Here is a 20,424-nt window from a genome sequence, read left to right as displayed (position 1 = left end):
TGTACTGCAAACTCCTCTTTATAAAGCCCAGGATCATGTATGCTTTATTAACCACTTCTCAACCTGCCCTGCCGCCTTCAATGATTTGTGTACATACACGCAGCCAGGTCTCCCTTTGAAGACGAAGAGGAGAAATTTGTTGTCTTCCCCAGAAAGCAGTGGAGACTGGGCCATTGAATTGATTGAAGGCTGAATTAGATAGCTTTCTGACAGACAAGAGACTCCAGGGTTATGGTGGGGGTTGCGGGCAGACAGAAAAGTGCTATTGAGACCACAACCACATCAGCCATGATCTTATCGAATGGCATAGCTGACTCTTGCTCTTAAGTCCCATGTTTGTATGTTCCACTGCTCCTGCACCTCACTTTAGAATTGTACCCTTTATTTACATTTCTCTGCAATTTAGTCTGTCCAGTCTGCCAGCCTCTCTACATCCTCCACTTACCCTCCTCACAGCTGTGTGTCATCTGCAAGTTGTGCCCTGCACACCCAAGTCCAGGTTGTTAACACAGATCAAGAAAAACAGCGCTTCCTATACCTTCCTCCAGTCCGATAAACCACCTTTCACTACTGCTCTCTGTTTCCTGTCACTCAGCCAACTTAGTATCTGTGCTTCATTCCATGGCCTCTAACTTGGCCAATAAGCTGGTTTCGTCTTTAAACTCTGCAACATCCTCGCTTTGTCCCTTCTCACAACAGACAGGTTTCTATAACCCCTCCCTACTTGTTTATTCACTTCACAGTCACTCCTATCCCCTCATTCCCGCTTCTACCCCTGAGCAACATCAACAGCATCCCACAGTGTTAAAAGACTTGCCAAGGTGGGTTTAAATTTGAATGTAGCTGTGAGAATTGTAATCCTCCCATTTGCGCCACCTCTCACAGTGCCTCTGGTACAGTGTGGGTTAGATTGGGTAAAGCTTCCTTTAACCTCAGGTCGCGGCAGGCTGAAATTCAGTGACTCCCCACTGCCTCCACCCATCAGAGGGAGAACACTATGATCTCCACTGGGGCCAAATTTGGAATTCAGATCTCTGCACCCAGTGCACTCAACCCTCAGCAAAATGCAAGGAAACTTTTGTACGCAAGCAAAGAAGTGGGTGAGAAGTCCAGTGCCGGGGTGGAATTAAAGCACAGACAATCTGCAGTTGCGACAATGCCTTTTATTTAGTGATCATTCCTGCAGACAGTATGAATCATGCTTGCGCTGTAGTGAGTCTGCTCCACATTTTCCACAATCAGAATAAGCTTGCTTGCTCCCCGTTTTTCTGCTGCCCAGTGAAACACAAGGTGTGCAGCTGTGTGGGGCTCAGTGCAGCCCATCGCCAGCTACCCAACCCTGGCTGGAACCAGCACAGACCAGGGTGAGGAATGGCAATCTGTGCTCAGTACCCCAACTGGGCAGGAGATTCACCCATTCAGAAATCAGTCAGAATCTAAATTTGAAATAGAGGGAGCTCATGAGTGAGATCGGCAAAGCATCAACACACTGATTTACCTAAAAAAAAAAGCAGCATCTTTTAAATTAACCCACAGGCCTCAATTTATGAAGGATCTTTCTAATTTGAGGGGCTAATACCCTTCACCCATTCAATATTCTCCCGCACCGGGAAGCAATTCAGAAAATAAACCAAGTGTTAGTGTTTAACCTTCATTAAAAGGGGTTCCCTGACAGAGCGACTCCCCGTGGAGACGCAAGTTTTATTTCTTCCAATGACTTGGCTCCAGACCCTGTGCCAATGTCCGCCCACTCTCCCGTCAGGACTGTATCATCGTCCAGGTCTGCCATGTTGCTCCTGGGGATGTTACTCTGCAGCTGGCGCTGGGCAGGTTTCATCGTTGACAGGGCGGCTGTTCCAGCGCAGGAAGTAAACGTTACCCAAGGAGTCGCCGCAGACTGCCACCCCAGGGGAAACTGGATTCGCCTCCAAGCACAGCACGGGGGCCTGGCAAGTGAAAAGACCCACCTGGCGGATAGAGAAAATAATGGGTTAGTGAGAGCGAGAAAGGGTAGGTGGAGTGGGGAGGGAGGGAGGGAGAGAGAGAGGGGGCAGATGGAAGGAGGGGGAGTGAGGGTCACAGTGATGTCCGGTACCTGCAAATGCACCATACTGCAGTGTGATGCTCGGTATATGGGCCGGAAGTCCCAAAGACTGGCAGATTGTATTAAACATGTCCCTTCCGTTGTTTGCCACGGACAAGGTACAGGGCAAACCCCACCAGCCCATGATTGCAAAACTCAAAACCTTAGATGTGATTCCACGATTGGACAATTGCTAAATAATCCACTGTGTGTTTAGAATTCTGCTGACAACCAATTTAATATTGCCAGTCGGGCTCACTGAGTGGCGCATTTGCACGTACTGGAAGCCACATATCTTAATACACTGGGCCATGTTCTTTGCAGACAGAAAGAATATGTACAAACATTGCGCCTGTTCAGCTAAACAAAATAAAGGACAACCATTCGCTGGTTCATTCCTCAGGGTAATGCCTTGACCAATCAGAGTCGAACTGCCTGGTTTAAATTTCAAACAAAGCTGGGCCGTTAACCGTCAGTCACCGTAAACTGGTGCAAAGCCTCGACCAGAGTTCACTTGCCAACCAATCAGCACTCCCTTCTCATGCAGAAAAAGCTGTTGTTTTCCCTTACATTGGTTATCCTTGTCGATTGCCCTGATGAGTGCAAGACGAAAAGCTTCGACAACATGTATCCATTTGCAGCAATACTCAAGTTCTGTACTACTAAATGACTATCCAACAGGTTTGTTAAACATGGTCTCCCTTTCATAAATCCAAGTTGACTCTGCCCAATCCTACCAGTATTTTCGAAGTGTCCTGTTATCACATCCTTTATTATATCTAGTTTAATGGTGACCATAAAACCACTGTTGATGGTCGTAAAAACTCATCTGGTTCACTGATGTCCTTTCGGGAAGGAAATCTGCCATCCTTACCTGGTCTGGCCTACATGTGACAACGTGGTTGACTCACAAAGCACTCTGAAATGGCCGCGCAAGACACTCAGTTGCATCAAGCCGCTATGAAGACTAAAAAAAGGAATGAAAGCAGACGGACCGCCCAGCTTCGACCTAGGCAATGGAAATGACAACGGCAAACCCAGCCCTGTCGACCCTGCAAAGTCCTCCTTGCTAAACTTTCGAACTGAGGCCACCTCTCACTACAGTGCCAACGCCCTGTTTAATTAGCAGAGCAACCCCAACACCTTTTCTCAGCTTCCTGTCCTTCCTGAATGTCATGTACCCTTGGATATTCAGGTACCAGCTTTGGTTTCCCTGTAGCCACGTCTCTGTAATGGCTACCAGGTCAGAATTATCAACTTCTTTTTGAGCTGACAATTCATCTGTTTTATTGTGCATTCAGGTACAAAGCCCTTAATTCATATTTTTTTTTACTCTTTTTGTAAACTCTGGCCCTATCTGCTCGCACACCCTTATGTATGCAATCACTGTCCCTTCTTATTTATTTTTAGAGATACAGCACTGAATCAGGCCCTTCGGCCCACCAAGTCTGTGCCGACCATCAACCACCCATTTATACCAATCCTACACTAATTCCATATTCCTACCACATCCCCACCTGTCCCTATATTTCCCTACCACCTACCTATACTAGAGGCAATTGCTAATGGCCAATTTACCTATCGACCTGCAAGTCTTTGGCATGTGGGAGGAAACCCACGCAGACACAGGAAGAACTTGCAAACTCCACACAGGCAGTACCCAGAATTGAACCCGGGTCGCTGGAGCTGTGAGGCTGCGGTGCTAACCACTGCGCCGCCCTTTATTGCTACCCTGATCATTGCCTTGTCATTTCCCTTTAATTTACTCCATCTTCCCCTCCATTTAGTTTAAAGCCCCCTCTGCTTACTAGTTATATGACTTGCTAGAACACTGGTCCCAGCACGTTTCAGATTAAGTCCATCCCAATGGTACAGTCTCCACTTTCCCCACGAACCGGAACCCACTTCTCCCACACCAGTCTTACAGCCACACATTCATCTCTCTGATCTTACTCTGTGCCAATTTGCACATGGCTCAGGTAATAATCCAGAGATTATTACCTTTGAGGGAGGCGAGAGAGGGACGGAGAGTGTAAGAAAAAGGGGAGCAAAGAAAAGAGGGGGCTGCGGGAGAGGCAGCGATAGACTGATACTGATAGAGATGGAGGATTGGGAAAGATTGAAAGAGATATGAGAGGGAGAAATACAGCGAGTGACAGAATGGGCAAAATTGAAATACTGCCGATGCTAAAAATCTGAAATAAAAGCAGAAAAAGCAGGTAATACTCAGCAGGTCAGGCAGCATCTCTGGGGAGAGAAACAGAGTTAACGCTTCAGTTCTGTGACCTCTGATCAGAAGACAGAAAGAGACTGAGGGAATGAAGAAAGAGAGAAAGGGCCAGAGCGGGTGCACCAGAATGTACAAGTTTACCTGTTTCAGGGACACTCGATCCCACAGACGCACAGTTCGGTCATATGACGCTGTCACAATGAGGTCATTCGTCTCACTCACTGCAGTCACCCTGTCAGAGTGAACCTGGAGACAAAACGTAGTACAGGAATATTGTCAATGTTAGAGCAAGGTGGTTAGACAGTAAAGCTCCCTCTGCACCGTCCCATCAAACACTCCCAGGGCAAGTTCTCAGCCCCTCGACCGTTGTTGCAGCCTCGAGGATTTACGGGAAGGCTGTGTGTTTCTCCTGAAGGCCGAGTGGGCGGTGTCCCTGGCCCTGAGTAAGGGGCTCACTGTGGGGGGTTAGGGCTAGGGTCTGCATAAGTCACCTCACCCCTATTTCTAGTGGGGTGGCGATCTCATTGGCCCCGACTTTTCAGCCGGAGATCTTGGGGGTCAAGCAGCTCGTGCCGGGCCGCTTGCTCCACCTCGCCGTTCGCCTGGGTAGCATGCTGCTCCAACCTGTGAACGTGTACGCGCCCAGGACCGGCGCGTTGCAAGCCCGCTTCTTTAAACAAGTGTCCGCTCTCTTGAGCTCTATCGATAGCGGCGAGTGCATCATCGTCGGGGGGGGGGGGGGGGGGGGGGGGGGGGGGGGATTTTAACTGTACCCTCGAGGTGAGAGATCGCTCCGGTCCCCAGCGCAGCCAAGCGTCGGTGGAGAAGTTGAGGGAACTGATCAGCTCCCTCAACTTGGTGGACGTCTGGCAGAATCTCCAACCCGGTAGGCGTACAAAGAGAAGGGCGCGCTGAGGGACCTGCAGCTCATAGGGTCCTGAGGCGCGTACGTGAGGTCACGGATCCAGATCCTGGAAGATTTGGACTGGACCTCACCCTTCTACTCGCTGGAAAGATGGCGGGGGGTCCATAAGCACGGATCCAGAGGGAATGGGCCTCCTGGTCCGTACCTATTACAGTGCGTTGTTCTCTCCGGATCTGTCCAGCGAGGATGTGTGCAGAGTTTTGTGGGAGGACCTGCCGCAAGTCAGCCCGGAGGGTGTTGAAGGATTGGAGGCTCCGCTCACGTTGGCGGAGCTGACTGGCGCCCTCCAGCAGCTCTCGAGGGGCAAACCCCCACGGGTGGACAGGTACACCGTGGAGTTCCTCAGGGCATTCTGGGACATCCTGGGGGATGATTATGCGCGGGTCCTGGGCGAAAGCCTGGCAACCGGGGAGATGCCCCTCTCATGGCGCAGGGCGGTCATTGTCCTGCTGCCGAAGAGGGGCGATCTCCGCCTACTTAAAAACTGGCGTCCGATCTCCCTCCTCAGCACGGATTATAAGATCTTTGCCCGGGCTATGACTACCCACTTGGCCTCCGTGCTGGCTCACATGGTCCACCCCGACCAGTCCTACACGGTCCCGGGCCGGTCCATCCAGGACAACATCCACCTGGTCCGGGACCTGATCCATCTTTCCCAGACCACTGATCTGTCGGTCAGCTTTCTCTCCCTCGATCAGGAGAAGGCATTCGACAGGGTGGATCATGAATACCTTTTCGGGACTCTGCGTGCTTTTATACGCCGCCGCAGAGTGTCTAATCAAAGTTAACGGGTCCATGATGGCGCCCCTTCACTTTGGGAGAGGGGTGCATTAGGGATGCCCCATGTCCAGCCAATTGTATACCATCTGCGTGGAGCCATTCCTGTGCCTGCTTCACAGGAGGTTGACGGGATTGGCTCTACCCGAGCTGGCCATGCGGGTCTCGGCTTATCTGATGTGTTCCTCGCGGTCACAGATCCCGTTGACTTGTGGATGATGAGCGACTGCCCCAGACCTTTTCTGCCGCGTCCTCCGTGAGGATCAATTGGGAGAAATGTTTCCGTCTCCTGGTGGGTCAGTGGCGGGTGGACTCCCTGCTGGAGGAGTTGACACTTTGTGCATGGAGCACCACGCACTTCCTCTATCTGGGAGTCCACCTTAGCCCCGCTGAGGAAGCCTGGCCAGCAAACTGGCAGGAGTTGGAGGCGAAAGTCACCGCTCGGCTGGGGCGCTGGACAGGACTGCTCCGAGTGCTTTCCTACAGGGGCCGAGCGCTGGTCATAAACCAACTGGTGGCCTCCATGTTGTGGTACCGGTTGGTCACTTTGGCCCCGCCCCCTGTATTTGCCACCAAGATCCAAAAGAAGCTTGTCGATTTCTTCTGGGGCAAGAGGAAACACTGGGTCTCTGCCGCGGTCCTGAATCTCCCGATTGAGGAGGGCAGCCAGTCGCTGGTGTGCGTCTGCACCCAGGCTGCGACTCTCCGCCTTCGGACCCTGCAGAGATACCTGTACGTCGAGCGTCCTCCCAGATGGTGTGCGCTGGCGACGTATTTTTTCCGCCAGTGTCACTGCCTTCAAGATGACACGCAGCTCCCGTCGGAGACCGTTAGCCGCGCCTCTCTGAGGGAGTTGCCTGTCTTTTACCGGGATCTTTTCCGAGTCTGGAACATGGTCGCCTCCAGTCAGGGCGCTCCCCCGCCGGCGGAGGAGAGCGCCTCGGCTGTCCTGGCGGCCGACTCCGGGGACGGTCCGGCGGACGGAGGAGTAGCCGAAACCCCCGGTACGCCCCTCACTGCGGGTGGCGAGGGGGCTCGGGAGTGCGGAGCGATCCCGGCCGAGCTGACTCCCGCTCGGCCGGAACTGCTCATCGGACCCAGGCCCCGAAACCCTCCTCGGGAGCCGGTCCCACACAACCCGAGCCGCCTCTCGGAAATGCCCTCCGTGCCATTCCAATCGGCGCGGAGGGGTTTCCTGTATGGGCTGCTCCTGCACACTCTCCACTTCCTCGCCCTCGTCAGCCGGCCGGACACGCCCTGGCGGTCCGCGTTGCCATCTGGCGGCGAGGGGATACATCGGGGACCTGGGGTGGAGGGTGTTGCACAGAGCAGTCCCGTGCAATAGGCTTTTAAGTAGGTTCACGGACTCCCAGGCCACCTGTACTTTCTGCGGCCTGGACGAGTCCGTGTTCCACATTTATACGGAGTGTGCGAGGTTGCAGCCCCTATTTGAGTATCTGAAGGGGCTGCTCCTCAAATTCTGGCTGCACTTCAGTCCCACGCTCCTGATCTTTGGGCACCCGGTGCGGAGGGGCTTGGGCCGGGAGGAGGATCTCCTCGTCGGTCTGCTCCTGGGCCTGGCCAAGGTGGCAATTCACAGGTCCAGGTTGCGGGCCGTCGGGGGGTCCGTCCTCCCCGATTGCCTGCCCCTCTTCCGCGGTTACGTTCGCGCCTGGGTGTCCCTGGAAAAGGAGCATGCGGTGTCCGCCGGTACGCTTGAGGCCTTCCGCGACCGGTGGGCACCGCAGGGACTGGAGTGTATTGTCGACGCCGAGAATGGCATTTTAATTTGAGTTTTTTGTTTATTTATCTGGTTTTAATAAAGTTATTTTAAAAATATAAGTGTGTATATAAAGGGGGCCTGAGGAATAAAGGCCCCCTCGACATAAAAAATATATAAAAGGGGCCTGGGGTATAAAGGTCACCTTAAAAAAAACGAAAAAAAAAACGGGGGTTAGATACAGAGTACAGCTCCCTCTACACTGTCCCCATCAAACACTCCCAGGACAGGTACAACACAGGGTTAGATACAGAGTAAAGCTCCCTCTGCACTGTCCCCATCAAACACTCCCAGGACAGGTACAACACAGGGTTAGATACAGAGTAAAGCTCCCTCTGCACTGTCCCCATCAAACACTCCCAGGACAGGTACAACACAGGGTTAGATACAGAGTAAAGCTCCCTCTGCACTGTCTCATTCTGATCCAGAACATCCTAGGCTCTGACGGTGAAGTTGAGCGTGCCTCTCGTGTTACCTGTTTGCGGCTCCAGGTGGAAAGCTCGCTCTCCTCTTGATCGATCGAGTCCTCTGTCGGGACGACGGTGGGATCCCAATCCGAGCGCCACAGGGATCCCCGAGAGTCGGCACAGAGCATCGAACGAGCTGGAGGAGCAGGAGGGAAAAATCCTGTTAGATGCCATTGGCTGATGGCTAGAAACAATCAGCGTCATCCGGAAAGCAGCGATCGGTTGGTGGACACGGAGTCAATCGTCACTTTCACAAGGGAAATTGACGAAACCCTTGAAAAGGAAAATCCTTTTGCAGGGCTACAGGGAACGGAGTGGGGGGGGGGGGGGGGGGGGCGTGGGACTGACTGGATAATTCTTCCAAAGAGCTAGCACAGGCAGTAAAGGCCAAATGGCCTCCCCCTGTCTTGTATGATTTTAAGCATTGGGGTCTACAAAAAGCAGAGACATTCTAAGTTTTAGAAATCTATGTTCAGATCGAGGGGCCGTCAGGCCCACCAGGGCTCTACCCCCCTTCACACCGCTGCACTAAACGCTCACCCCAGCTATGTTCAGCTCACACAGAGTAGACTGGATGGGTTGGAACCCGAGCTCTTTCTGCTCTGCATGGGACTCAGCAGCAACGTAGGTGCGGCTTTTTCAAAAAGAAATTCTTCCCTCGTCTGCTCACTTTGCTTTTTTTTTCTCTTTTACAATTTACCAACGGCCCAATCGCTCTTTTCAAAGTCATCAGATCAAGCCTGAATGATTTCTCACAGGGGAAAGTGGAGTCAGGCAGAATTTCTACACCTGCCATTCAACTCACTAAAAAAGAAAGTGCTGCCAATCGGACAGATCAGACTGCACGTTTGTATTTGAATTGAGTGGCTTGGCTCCTCTCGCATGCCAACGGCCGGGCCCCAGCCAAGACAAAATCAAGGCAGTTCATAACCGAGCTAAAAGATCTTCTTTTATTTCAGTCGCAACCAGGTGCCCTGAGGATGAAAGGTCAGTGTCTGATCCACCGATCCCATCTAGCTCCCCCAGCAGAGACAAGGCCTTCATCCCTCGTATCTGGCCTGGGATTGGATGCAGATTTGAAGGGGCAGGCCCGGTCTGCCCCAGCACAGTACTGTTGCTTGTCGGAGAGGGTTTTAGTCTTACCTCCCCCTGGCGTCATGCTCGATTCCTTCACCACGGTTAACCACAGCGAGGTGTCACTCGTCTCGGCGCTGTCCAAGCCCCAGGGGATGATGTTAAAGGTGTGGTCCACTATCAGCTGCTCATCGGGTTGTACATCCTGCAAAAATTCTGTATTTTGCTTTTCCCGCTCCGACTCCGAATCCAGCTCCGACTCTTTATCCTGCTCCTCCGGCTCCACATCCCGCTCCAACTCTTTATCCTGTTCCTCTGGCTCCTTATTAGGCTCCGACTCTTTATCCTGCTTATCCGGCTCCACATCCCGCTCCGACTCTTTATCCTGCTCCTCCGGCTCCACATCCCGCTCCAACTCTTTATCCTGCTCCTCTGGCTCCTTATTAGGCTCCAACTCTTTATCCTGCTCCTCCGGCTCCACATCCCGCTCCGACTCTTTATCCTGCTCCTCTGGCTCCTTATTAGGCTCCACATCCTGCTCCGACTCCAGCTCCGACTCTTTATCCTGCTCATCCGACTCCGAATCCAGCTCCGATTCTTTATCCTGCTCATCCGACTCCGAATCCAGCTCCGACTCTTTATCCTGCTCATCCGACTCCGAATCCAGCTCCGACTCTTTATCCTGCTCATCCGACTCCGAATCCAGCTCCAACTCTTTATCCTGCTCCTCCGACTCCTTATTAGGCTCCACATCCCGCTCCGACTCTTTATCCTGCTCTTCCGGCTCCTTACTAGGCTCCACATCCTGCTCCGACTCCAGCTCCAACTCTTTATCCTGCTTCTCCGGCTTTTGCTCTGACTCTTTCTGGGATTCCGTATCCTGCTTGTCCGAGTCCTTCTCGGATTCAGTGTCTAGCACCTCCTGCTCTTCCTCCTCCTCCTGTGGAACAGTACATATGTAACCAATCCTTATCAAGGGATTCTGAACCAATCTCCGAGGCCCCAGGCCCTATCACTGCCACTTTCCTCTCGAGCATTTCTTCAATGCCTTTCACCAGCTCAGGAAGCTCCAAAGACCATGACGTTTTTTGGAAATGCAGTCACTGTTGTAATGTGGGAAATGCAGCAGCCATTTTGGCCGCAAGATCCCACGATAAAAGATGTTGGTTGAGAGGGTTAAGGATTGGTCCCAGGACATTGGGAGGGGGTCGGAGAACTTCCTCCTGCTCTCCTTCCAGCTGTGGCCATGGGATCTTTTACCTTCACCCGAGAGGGCAGAGGCTTCAACGTGTCATTTGAAAGATGGCGCCTCTGACAGTGCAGCACACCCACAGTACTGGCATCGGGAGCGCGGCCCGGGAATACGGCCTCCGGCTCAGAACAAGACAGACGGAGCCACAGCTAACGCCAAGATCCCAACTCACGCCAAGTGGCTCGACTGGCAGGATATTTGACTGTGGGAGGAGGCACCACCCCTAAGCGCCCACCCCCCCCCCCCCCTGATATGACCCATTGAATTTTTAAAAATTCATTCATGGGATGCGGGAGTCGCTGGTAAGACCAGCATTTGTTGCCCATCCCTAATCGCCCTTGACAACTGAGTGGCTTGCTCGGCCACTTCAGAGGGCAGTTAAGAGTCAACCACATTGCCGGGGGTCTGCACTCACATGTAGGCCAGACCGGGTGAGGATGGCAGATTTCCTTCCCATTCGTGACCCAGATGGGGTTTTTATGACAAACGACGATAGTTTCATGTTCACCATTACTGAGACTCGCTTTCAATTCCAGATTTGTATTAATTAACTGAATTTATTAATTAATTGAATTTCAATTCCAATTTGAATTTGAACCCACGTTTCTCCCCCCCACCCCCCAAAACAAAACCGAGGACATTAGCCTGGGCCTCTGGATTATTAATTCAGTGATATTACCACCCGCCAGTGCCTCCCTGTGAGTGGGTCGGTGCCCGCCTCCGCCCGGCTCGGGGTCCTTACCTCGCTGGATGGGTTGTGAGGTTTCGCGAGGGTGGTGAGCGTAGTCTGTCGTGGCCCCTCCACAGTCAGCAGCGTTCCGTCCCTCCTCTCGATAACACGCGAGAAGAGGTAACAGAGGTAGTCGCTGGAAGGAAGAGGAGAACATGACTGAAGGCCTGAGGGAGGGTGGGTGGTGGGGGAAGTGCGGGGTGGGGGAGGGGAAGGTGGGGGAAGTAGGGGATGATCAACATGAAGAATTTCTTATGTAAACGAGCATAATGAAGATGATCATGGACGTTCACTCAGCCCAGCTTCTTCCCCAGGGCCGAAGTCCTGAGGAGCTGCCTCAAACCCCCAGTCTCTCAGGCCCCTTCTCGACCCAACCACACCCCCTCCGCCACCCAAGACCCCTTCCCGGGCCTTTCCTCCAACCCCACCACCCGATTACCCTTGACTCTACCCAGCAGTCGAAGACTCTCCGCTCTCATGGACTCCCCCTGCGCTCCCCGCCTCACTCTACCCCGCCTGTGACGAGGACACTTACCTGTTCATCACCGGCCAGTGACCCCTCTCCGCGCTCCAACAGACGATGTTTCCTTTCAGGTCTGCCGCCAGGAGGCAGTCCTGCATTCTGAGCCTACTCAGATAATAGACGGGCCAACAGAGGGTGAACGAAGACTGGAGAGTCATCCTGGGGAAGGAGCCAGACCACAATAAGATGCAGCAACCATGATAAAACGAGAGGGGGGGGCGGTTGGGGTGAGGGAAATGGATCATCAGCCCGGGTACCGTCCTTCCCTGCCGCCGCGAGCAACCTGCCTCCGCCACTGCCCTTGGCAATGTCCTCCCTGGACAACATGCTCCCTGCCAGCCCGGACGATGTCCTCCCAACTACATGCAGCCACAGGCAACGTGCCAGCATCACGTGCCAGTGTTATCCCGTTTCACAGCCTCTATTAACAGAACACGGTGGGTGCGGGTTTAAGGGCCTCCCGAGTGGGTGAGGGTTTAAGGCCCTCTCCGGGCCTCCCGAGTGGGTGAGGGTTTAAGGCCCTCTCCGGGCCTCCCGAGTGGGTGAGGGTTTAAGGCCCTCTCCGGGCCTCCCGAGTGGGTGAGGGTTTAAGGCCCTCTCCGGGCCTCCCGAGTGGGTGAGGGTTTAAGGCCCTCTCCGGGCCTCCCGAGTGGGTGAGGGTTTAAGGCCCTCTCCGGGCCTCCCGAGTGGGTGAGGGTTTAAGGCCCTCTCCGGGCCTCCCGAGTGGGTGAGGGTTTAAGGCCCTCTCCGGGCCTCCCGAGTGGGTGAGGGTTTAAGGCCCTCTCCGGGCCTCCCGAGTGGGTGAGGGTTTAAGGCCCTCTCCGGGCCTCCCGAGTGGGTGAGGGTTTAAGGCCCTCTCCGGGCCTCCCGAGTGGGTGAGGGTTTAAGGCCCTCTCCGGGCCTCCCGAGTGGGTGAGGGTTTAAGGCCCTCTCCGGGCCTCCCGAGTGGGTGAGGGTTTAAGGCCCTCTCCGGGCCTCCCGAGTGGGTGAGGGTTTAAGGCCCTCTCCGGGCCTCCCGAGTGGGTGAGGGTTTAAGGCCCTCTCCTGGCCTCCCGAGTGGGTGAAGGTTTAAGGCCCTCTCCTGGCCTCCCGAGTAGGTGAGGGTTTAAGGCCCTCTCCGGGCCTCCCGAGTGGGTGAGGGTTTAAGGCCCTCTCCGGGCCTCCCGAGTGGGTGAGGGTTTAAGGCCCTCTCCGGGCCTCCCGAGTGGGTGAGGGTTTAAGGCCCTCTCCGGGCCTCCCGAGTGGGTGAGGGTTTAAGGCCTTCTCTCGGCTTCCCGACACCCTGAACGTGGGGCCACTCCTTACCGTATAAAGTCCGTCTGTTGGTGGCGGTGCAGGGTCCAGATGGAGACGCTCTTATCAAATGATCCGACTGCAAAATTGTTCTCTGAGAGGAAGACAATGCCGCTGATGCGGTTCTTGTGGGCCTGTGAGAGTGAAAAAAGTGGGGCAGTGAGTGAGAGTGGGGTGGCCAGAGACAGAGAGAGAGGGAAAGGGGTGGGGGGGGGGGGAGAAGAGGGAGGGAAGAAAGAGACCGAGAGAGAAAGGGGGGCAGATAGAGAGAGAGAAAGAGGGGGAGGGGGGGGTGAGAGAAAGAGATGGGCCAGAGAGAGAGAGAACGAGAGAGAAGGGGCCAGAGAGAGAGAAAGTGAGGGGGGCACAGTGAGAGAGAGTGTGTGTGTGAGTGGGGCACAGTGAGAGAGAGAGAAAGGGAGATAGAGAGAGAGAGAGAAGAATGGGGAATAGAGAGAGGGAACATCATGACGTAAAAATTCCGATATCAGTGACAGAGACATAGAAACAAAGAAAATAGGAGGAGTAGGCCATTCGGCCCTTCGAGCCTGCTCTGCCATTCATTATAATCATGGCTGATCATCCAACTCAGTAACCTGTTCCCGCTTCCCCACCCCCATATCCTTTGTTCCCTTTTGACCCAAGAGCTATATCTAACTCCTTCTTGAAAACATACAATGTTTTTGCCTCAACTGCTTTCTGTGGTAGCAAATTCCACAGGCTCACCACTCTCTGGGTGAAGAAATTTCTCCTCATCTCAGTCCTGAAAGGTTTACCCCGGTATCCTTAGACTATGACCCCTGATTCTGGACTCCCCCACGATCAGGAACATCCTTCCTGCATCTACCCTGTCAAGTCCTGTTATAATTTTATAGGTTTCTATGAGATTCCCCCCTCACTCTTCTGAATTCCAGCGAAGATAATCCTAACCAACTCAATCTCTCCTCATACGTCGGTCCTGCCATCCCAGGAATCAGTCTGGTAAACCTTCGCTGCACTCCCTCTATAGCAAGAACATCCTTCCTCAGATAAGGAGACCAAAACTACACACAATATTCCAGGTGTGGCCTCACCAAGGCCCTGTATAATTGCAGCAAGACATCCCTGCTTCTGTATTTGAATCCTCTCGCTATGAAGGCCAACACATCATTTGCCTTTTTCACCACCTGTCGCACCTGCATGCTTACCTTCAGTGACTGGTGTACGAGAACACCCAGGTCTCGCTGCATATTCCCCTCTCTCAGTTTATAGCCAGATAATAATCTGCCTTCCCGTTTTTGCTACCAAAGTGGATAACCTCACATTTATCCACATTATACTGCATCTGCCATGCATTAGCCCACTCACTCAACCTGTCCAAATCACCCTGAAGCCTCTCTGCATCCTCCTCACAACTCGCCCTCCCACCCAGTTTTGTGTCATCTGCACAATACATACACAATCTGTCTGCACAATGGAGGCCATGCGGCCCATCGCTGAAAGATCTGCACAAAATTCATCCCATTCCCACCAGCTCTATTCCCTGTAGCCCTGCAAGTATTTATCCAACTCGCTGTGAATGTGTATTCAGCCCTGCCGACCCATCCCTTTCAGACAGCGCATTCCAGATCACAACAACTCACTGCATCAATAACATTCTCAGCTTCCTTTTCGAATCACTGAACAATAGGTTCCCAAACACAGGGACTCTACAGCTCTCTCTCTCTCTGCTTCTGCTGCTTTTCTCATTTCACTCAAAGTAACGAGCTGGGATCGGCCTCTTCAATTCCACGTGGCAATGAGAGGTTTTGCTGACTCCCTGGATGTGGGCGACGCTGGCACGGTTGCCAACTGCTGCCCATCCCTAGTCGCCGCAAGGTGGCAGTGACCACCTGAAGCAGCTTGATATGATGGTATGGCTCACTTGGACACTTTAGAGGAAAGGGAAGGGAAGGGTCAATCTCGTTGTCGTGGGACTGGAGTCACATGTAGGCCTGGTCAGAGTAAGGATAACAGGTTTCCTTCCCCTAAAGCAGGGTTGTCCAAGCTTTTGGCGTTGGGGGAGGGGGAGGGGGAGGCGGGGGCCACATTACACAATTTTTGTCTCAGATATGGGGCTGGTGAGACAATTTCACAAAGAGAACTGTAATAAAAATCTAACTATTAGTCAAAACAATAAATGTGCATTTTTGTGAAGAAACTTTAAATAAGATTAATTTATTAGCTTACTTTCTCGTCACTATGTTGGACACTGATTTAGTGAGATACCTGGCCTTTTTTTGAGACAATTTCGGAAAGATAAAGGCATTAAAAATGTATCTATTAATCAAAACAACAACAAATGTGCATTTTTGTAAAAAAGCTTTCAATGAAAAGATTAATTTACTGGCTTACTTTTTCGTCACTATGCTGGACGCTGATTTAGTGAGATACCTGGCATTTTATTTTGCTTGCACAAGTATTCAATGTGTGCCCACACACTTGTTGCGGGATGTGGGAGTATCCTGCACACATGCTCATCTGTCAAGAGTGATCTTAATCGCTCTCTTCCCTCTCCTTGTATTCCGCCCTCACTGTGTTGTCCTCGCTCTGTGTCACCCCAACCCCCAACCTCTCTTTCTCTGACAGCTACAAAGAGTGGGAAAAGTCAGCAGAGCAGCTTTATTGTTTGCCAGCTTTTTTAAAAAGAAAATTGCAAGTCAGTTTCATTGCTGGCAGGTGCCGGGAGCGGGAACAGTTGGTCTCCGAACTTCGGACAGATTTGGGGTTTTCCGGCAGGTGCCGACTGGTTTTTTGAAAGCCCGTCAGAAGATTCCAAAGCTGTCTGGAGTAAGCAGCAAATGAGAAGTTTCTCACCTGTGAAATACATCCGCGAGCCGGAGGGAAACACTTGCCGGGTTGGATCCAGCCCCGCGGGCTGTATGTTGGACAAGCCTGACCTAAAGGGATAATCGTGAACCAGTCTCATCTCGTGAAAGGTTGCCCTCCAGTCCACCGCCTGGCTTAGGAAGGATGTCAGGGCAGGGGAGAGGGTGGGGAAGAGATTCACCTGGGATGATCCCAGTGATTGGAGGCTGTATGTAGGTGGAGAGACAGAGAGAAACCGGGGCTGTTCAATCGAACACAGCAGGTTGTGAACAGATTCGACCGAGCAATTCAATTTAGAAAATCGGGACAAGCTACTCCCACTAACCAGTAACTAGAGGGCATCAATTAGGGTCAGGACGAGGGAGAGGTTAAGGGGAATATTCTTTACACGGAGGATAGGGACTTAACAGCCGGAAATTATGGGGTGGGGGAGCAAAAAAAATAAGCTTCTGGGGAGGAAAGAAACAATTCAAAGGGTCTTGGGAAAGTGCAGGGAAATTGGACTTTTTTGTTTCTTTCATGGGATGTGGGCGTCACTGGCAAGGCCCTCATTTGTTGCCCATTCCGAATTGCCCTCAACCACTGACTGGCTTGCTCGGCCATTTCAGAGGGCAGTTAAGAGTCGACCACATTGCTGAGAGTCTGGAGTCACATGTAGGCCAGACCGGGTAAGGACGGCAGATTTCCTTCCCTAAAGGACATTAGTGAACCGGATGGGTTTTTATGACAATTGATGATAGTTTCACAGCACCATTACTGAGACCAGTTTTCCATTCCATTAATTTGCATTAATTAACTGAACTGAACTTTCCACCAGCTGCCATGTTCCCAGGGTATTAGCCTGGTTACTCTGGATGACTAGTTCAGTGACATTAGCACGATACCCACCGTCTCCCCTGGACTGAAGGAGGTGCTCCTTCAGAGAGAGGGCACAGAGGCGATGGGCTGAATGGGGAAAGGGGTGGGTGGAATGGGACTGAGTGAAGCACTCCTTTAAGAGAGAGGAGCTCTGAACTCAATCCCCCTGATGCTCTGCATCAGCCTCCTACCTCCACAGCCTGGACATTTCACTCACGGCCCAGTGATCAGCACTCATGATTGGGCCTGACCAGAGCAATCAGCCACCTCAGTTTTACAACAGGGGCGTCTTCCGACACTCTCCTTTCATACTTAAAGCAGCAAGGATGTTCCTCTCTCTCGTGCCAATAGTCATACAGTTGAAAAGGGTCTGGGCCCTCCCAATCACTGACACATGTTTCAGGCTAAACCACACATCCGTATTTATTGCAAATTATAAGTTTATACTGAAGTGAAAGTGATTTGCCATCCCTACCACCCCACCCAGGCCAGGGGGCATAGAAGGAGGGCACCAGGAGCTACAACGGCTGAAACAAAAGGTTTTCGCACATAAATCCGAGATTCCCACCTGGACACTGTGTGACGCTATCCCAGAACTCCACACCTTGACTTCTCCGCTCTGACTGCCAGACACCAGGAACGTTCCAGAGGGTGACCAGCAGAGGGCAGTGACTGCGCCTCGATGACGCGACGGATGCTCCACACCTGGAGGCACACGTTGGGGAGAGGAAGAGGAGTCAAGCACCAGAACGCACGGCCGCAGTGAGTTACAGGGTGGTGTAGCATTAGTGTGAAATATGATCGGAAAAATCGCCCAACAATGTAGATATGTTAATATCTTTGTGGTACGAATGTGCTCAGTGATAGAGGCCAGCACGTGGAGGAAGGAACTTGCATTCATATACAACCTTTCACCACCTCAAGACATCCCAGAGCACTTACACTGTTGTAATTTTTTTTTATTCTATCATGGGATGTGGGCATCGCTGGCAAGGCCAGCATTGGTTGCCCATCACTAATTGCCCTCGACAACTGAGTGGTTTACCTCGGCCATTACAGGGGGCTTTTAAGAGACAACCACATTGCTGAGAGTCTGGAGTCATATGTAGGCCAGACCGGGTAAGGACAGCAGATTTCCTTCCCTAAAGGACATTAGTGAACCAGATGGGTTTTTACAACAATCAATGGTAGTTTCATGGCACCATTACTGAGACTAGTTTTCAACGCTAGATTTTTATTAATTGAATTTAAATTCCACCATCGGCCGTGGTGAGATTTTGAACCTGGGCATTAGCCTGGGCATTTAACTTGAGCAGAGCCCATCAATGATGGCAAACTCTCTATTTGAAGGGTGTCTGGTGTCGCAAACAGTCTATTTAAGCACTGATCTACAGCAAACAGGACACACAGGACCGGAACTACAGCAACTTCTCCCGATAAAAGCAGGATTATTTCTCCAAGGAAAACGCTGGCCAGTGGAGGAGAGTTAATAGAAAACAAATGACCGGCGTAAAATCAAACGCAGCCAGTTCTCCAGGCGTGACTGGCGGGGGAATGAACCAATGGTCTGCTCTCTGGCCGGGAGCTATGCTGTCAGTATGGGCAGCCTGTTGACAACCGTGCAGAATTGCTGGTCTCCGACATTAACCACAAGCCACACTCCACAGAGTGCAGTGGATGTGCTGTGACATTGTCACCCGTTATTACACCAGTGAGGGGTGAAGATGACAAACATGACAACATGCTCCGACCATATACAGTTCACAGCGAGGAGAGCAAGATGCAATGACACTTTTAAATGGAGTAAGATTGATGCACCGAGTGTCACATTGCCCCCGAGACACATCCCCAGCTCCTGGGCAGGTGTTTGCGGGCAGGTCTTTCCTACCTTTCCCGTGAGGGACCTCCCATAGTCGCACGGTTCGGTCAGCCCCGGCGGGTCAGGAAGAAGGGGGAGGCGATCTCCTGCGGCAGCACCATTGACGGGGGCACTGTGGCCAGTCAGCGTCGACACCTCGTCCGCCTGGAGGGACCGAGACAAGGAATTAGTTGAAGAGCGGGCGGGCGGGATGAGCGGTGCGGGCGGGAGAGCGGGCGGGCGGGAGAGCGGGCGGGCGGGAGAGCGGGCGGGCGGGAGAGCGGGCGGGGCGGGAGAGCGGGGGGCGGGAGAGCGGGCGGGAGAGCGGGCGGGAGAGCGCGGGCGGGAGAGCGCGGGCGGGAGAGCGCGGGCGGGAGAGCGCGGGCGGGAGAGCGGCGGGCGGTGAGAGCGCGGGCGGGAGAGAGCGGGCGGGAGAGAGCGCGGGCGGGAAGAGCGCGGGCGGGAGAGCGCGGGCGGGAGAGCGCGGGCGGGAGAGCGCGGGCGGGAGAGCGCGGGCGGGAGAGCGCGGGCGGGAGAGCGCGGGCGGGAGAGCGCGGGCGGGAGAGCGCGGGCGGGAGAGCGCGGGCGGAGAGAGCGGGCGGGAGAGCGCGGGCGGGAGAGAGCGGGCGGGCGAGAGCGGGCGGGCGAAGCGGCGGGCGGGCGAGCGAGGGCGGGCGGGCGAGCGAGGGCGGGCGGGCGAGAGAGGGCGGGCGAGAGAGGGCGGGCGGGCGAGCGAGGGCGGGCGGGCGAGCGAGGGCGGGCGGGCGAGCGAAGGGCGGGCGGGCGAGCGAGGGGCGGGCGGGCGAGCGAGGGCGGGGCCGGGAGCGAGCGATGAGAGCGGGCGAGAGAGAGAGAGAGCGGGCGAGAGAGAGAGAGAGCGGGCGAGAGAGAGAGAGAGCGGGCGAGAGAGAGAGAGAGCGGGCGAGAGAGAGAGAGAGCGGGCGAGAGAGAGAGAGAGCGGGCTGAGAGAGAGAGAGAGCGGGCGAGAGAGAGAGAGAGCGGGCGAGAGAGAGAGAGAGCGGGCGAGAGAGAGAGAGAGCGGGCGAGAGAGAGAGAGAGCGGGCGAGAGAGAGAGAGAGCGGGCGAGAGAGAGAGAGAGCGGGCGAGAGAGAGAGAGAGCGGGCGAGAGAGAGAGAGAGCGGGCGAGAGAGAGAGAGAGCGGGCGAGAGAGAGAGAGAGCGGGCGAGAGAGAGAGAGAGCGGGCGAGAGAGAGAGAGAGCGGGGCGAGAGAGAGAGAGAGAGGCGGGCGAGAGAGAGAGAGAGCGGGCGAGAGAGAGAGAGAGCGGGCGAGAGAGAGAGAGAGCGGGCGAGAGAGAGAGAGAGCGGGCGGAGAGAGAGAGAGAGCGGGCGAGAGAGAGAGAGAGAGCGGGCGAGAGAGAGAGAGAGCGGGCGAGAGAGAGAGAGAGCGGGCGAGAGAGAGAGAGAGCGGGCGAGAGAGAGAGAGAGCGGGCGAGAGAGAGAGAGCGGGGCCGAGAGAGAGAGAGCGGGGCGAGAGAGAGAGAGCGGGCGAGAGAGAGAGAGCGGGCGAGAGAGAGAGAGCGGGCGAGAGAGAGAGAGCGGGCGATGAGAGAGAGAGCGAGCGGGCGAGAGAGAGCGAGCGAGCGAGAAGAGAGCGAGCGAGCGGGCGAGAGAGAGAGAGCGGGCGAGAGAGAGAGAGCGGGCGAGAGAGAGAGAGCGGGCGAGAGAGAGAGAGCGAGCGGGCGAGAGAGAGAGAGAGCTAGCGGGCG

General features: G+C 54.0%; 2 protein-coding genes across 2 annotated transcripts in view; both read right to left on the bottom strand.

Annotated features, from left to right (window-relative positions):
- Positions 1-1,157: 1,157 nt before the first annotated feature.
- LOC137349095 (cilia- and flagella-associated protein 251-like) lies at positions 1,158-18,772 on the bottom strand. The gene is made up of 9 exons (XM_068014430.1): positions 18,728-18,772; positions 17,408-17,544; positions 13,147-13,268; positions 11,854-12,000; positions 11,331-11,454; positions 9,406-10,276; positions 8,271-8,398; positions 4,455-4,559; positions 1,158-1,967 (listed from the first exon to the last, which is right to left on the bottom strand). Exons 4-9 carry the CDS (start codon positions 11,997-11,999, stop codon positions 1,806-1,808), a joined length of 1,536 nt encoding a protein of 511 aa, XP_067870531.1. The 5' UTR covers position 12,000; positions 13,147-13,268; positions 17,408-17,544; positions 18,728-18,772; the 3' UTR covers positions 1,158-1,805.
- The window catches only part of LOC137348667 (telomerase protein component 1-like), a 53,504-nt gene continuing 45,165 nt past the window's right edge, over positions 12,086-20,424 (bottom strand). The window contains exons 20-24 of the mRNA XM_068013925.1: positions 18,728-18,862; positions 17,444-17,544; positions 15,896-16,052; positions 13,147-13,268; positions 12,086-12,200 (exon numbers count right to left, since the gene is read on the bottom strand). Of these exons, the coding sequence (XP_067870026.1) occupies positions 12,086-12,200; positions 13,147-13,268; positions 15,896-16,052; positions 17,444-17,544; positions 18,728-18,862 (630 nt within the window). The remainder of the gene's footprint in view (positions 12,201-13,146; positions 13,269-15,895; positions 16,053-17,443; positions 17,545-18,727; positions 18,863-20,424) is intronic.

Source organism: Heterodontus francisci, chromosome 34 (genome assembly GCF_036365525.1).
Source record: "Heterodontus francisci isolate sHetFra1 chromosome 34, sHetFra1.hap1, whole genome shotgun sequence".
In the NCBI taxonomy this organism is placed as follows: Eukaryota; Metazoa; Chordata; class Chondrichthyes; order Heterodontiformes; family Heterodontidae; genus Heterodontus; species Heterodontus francisci.
The sequence above is the reverse complement of the archived record's forward strand: the minus strand, read 5'-3'. Positions and strand labels throughout refer to the sequence as shown.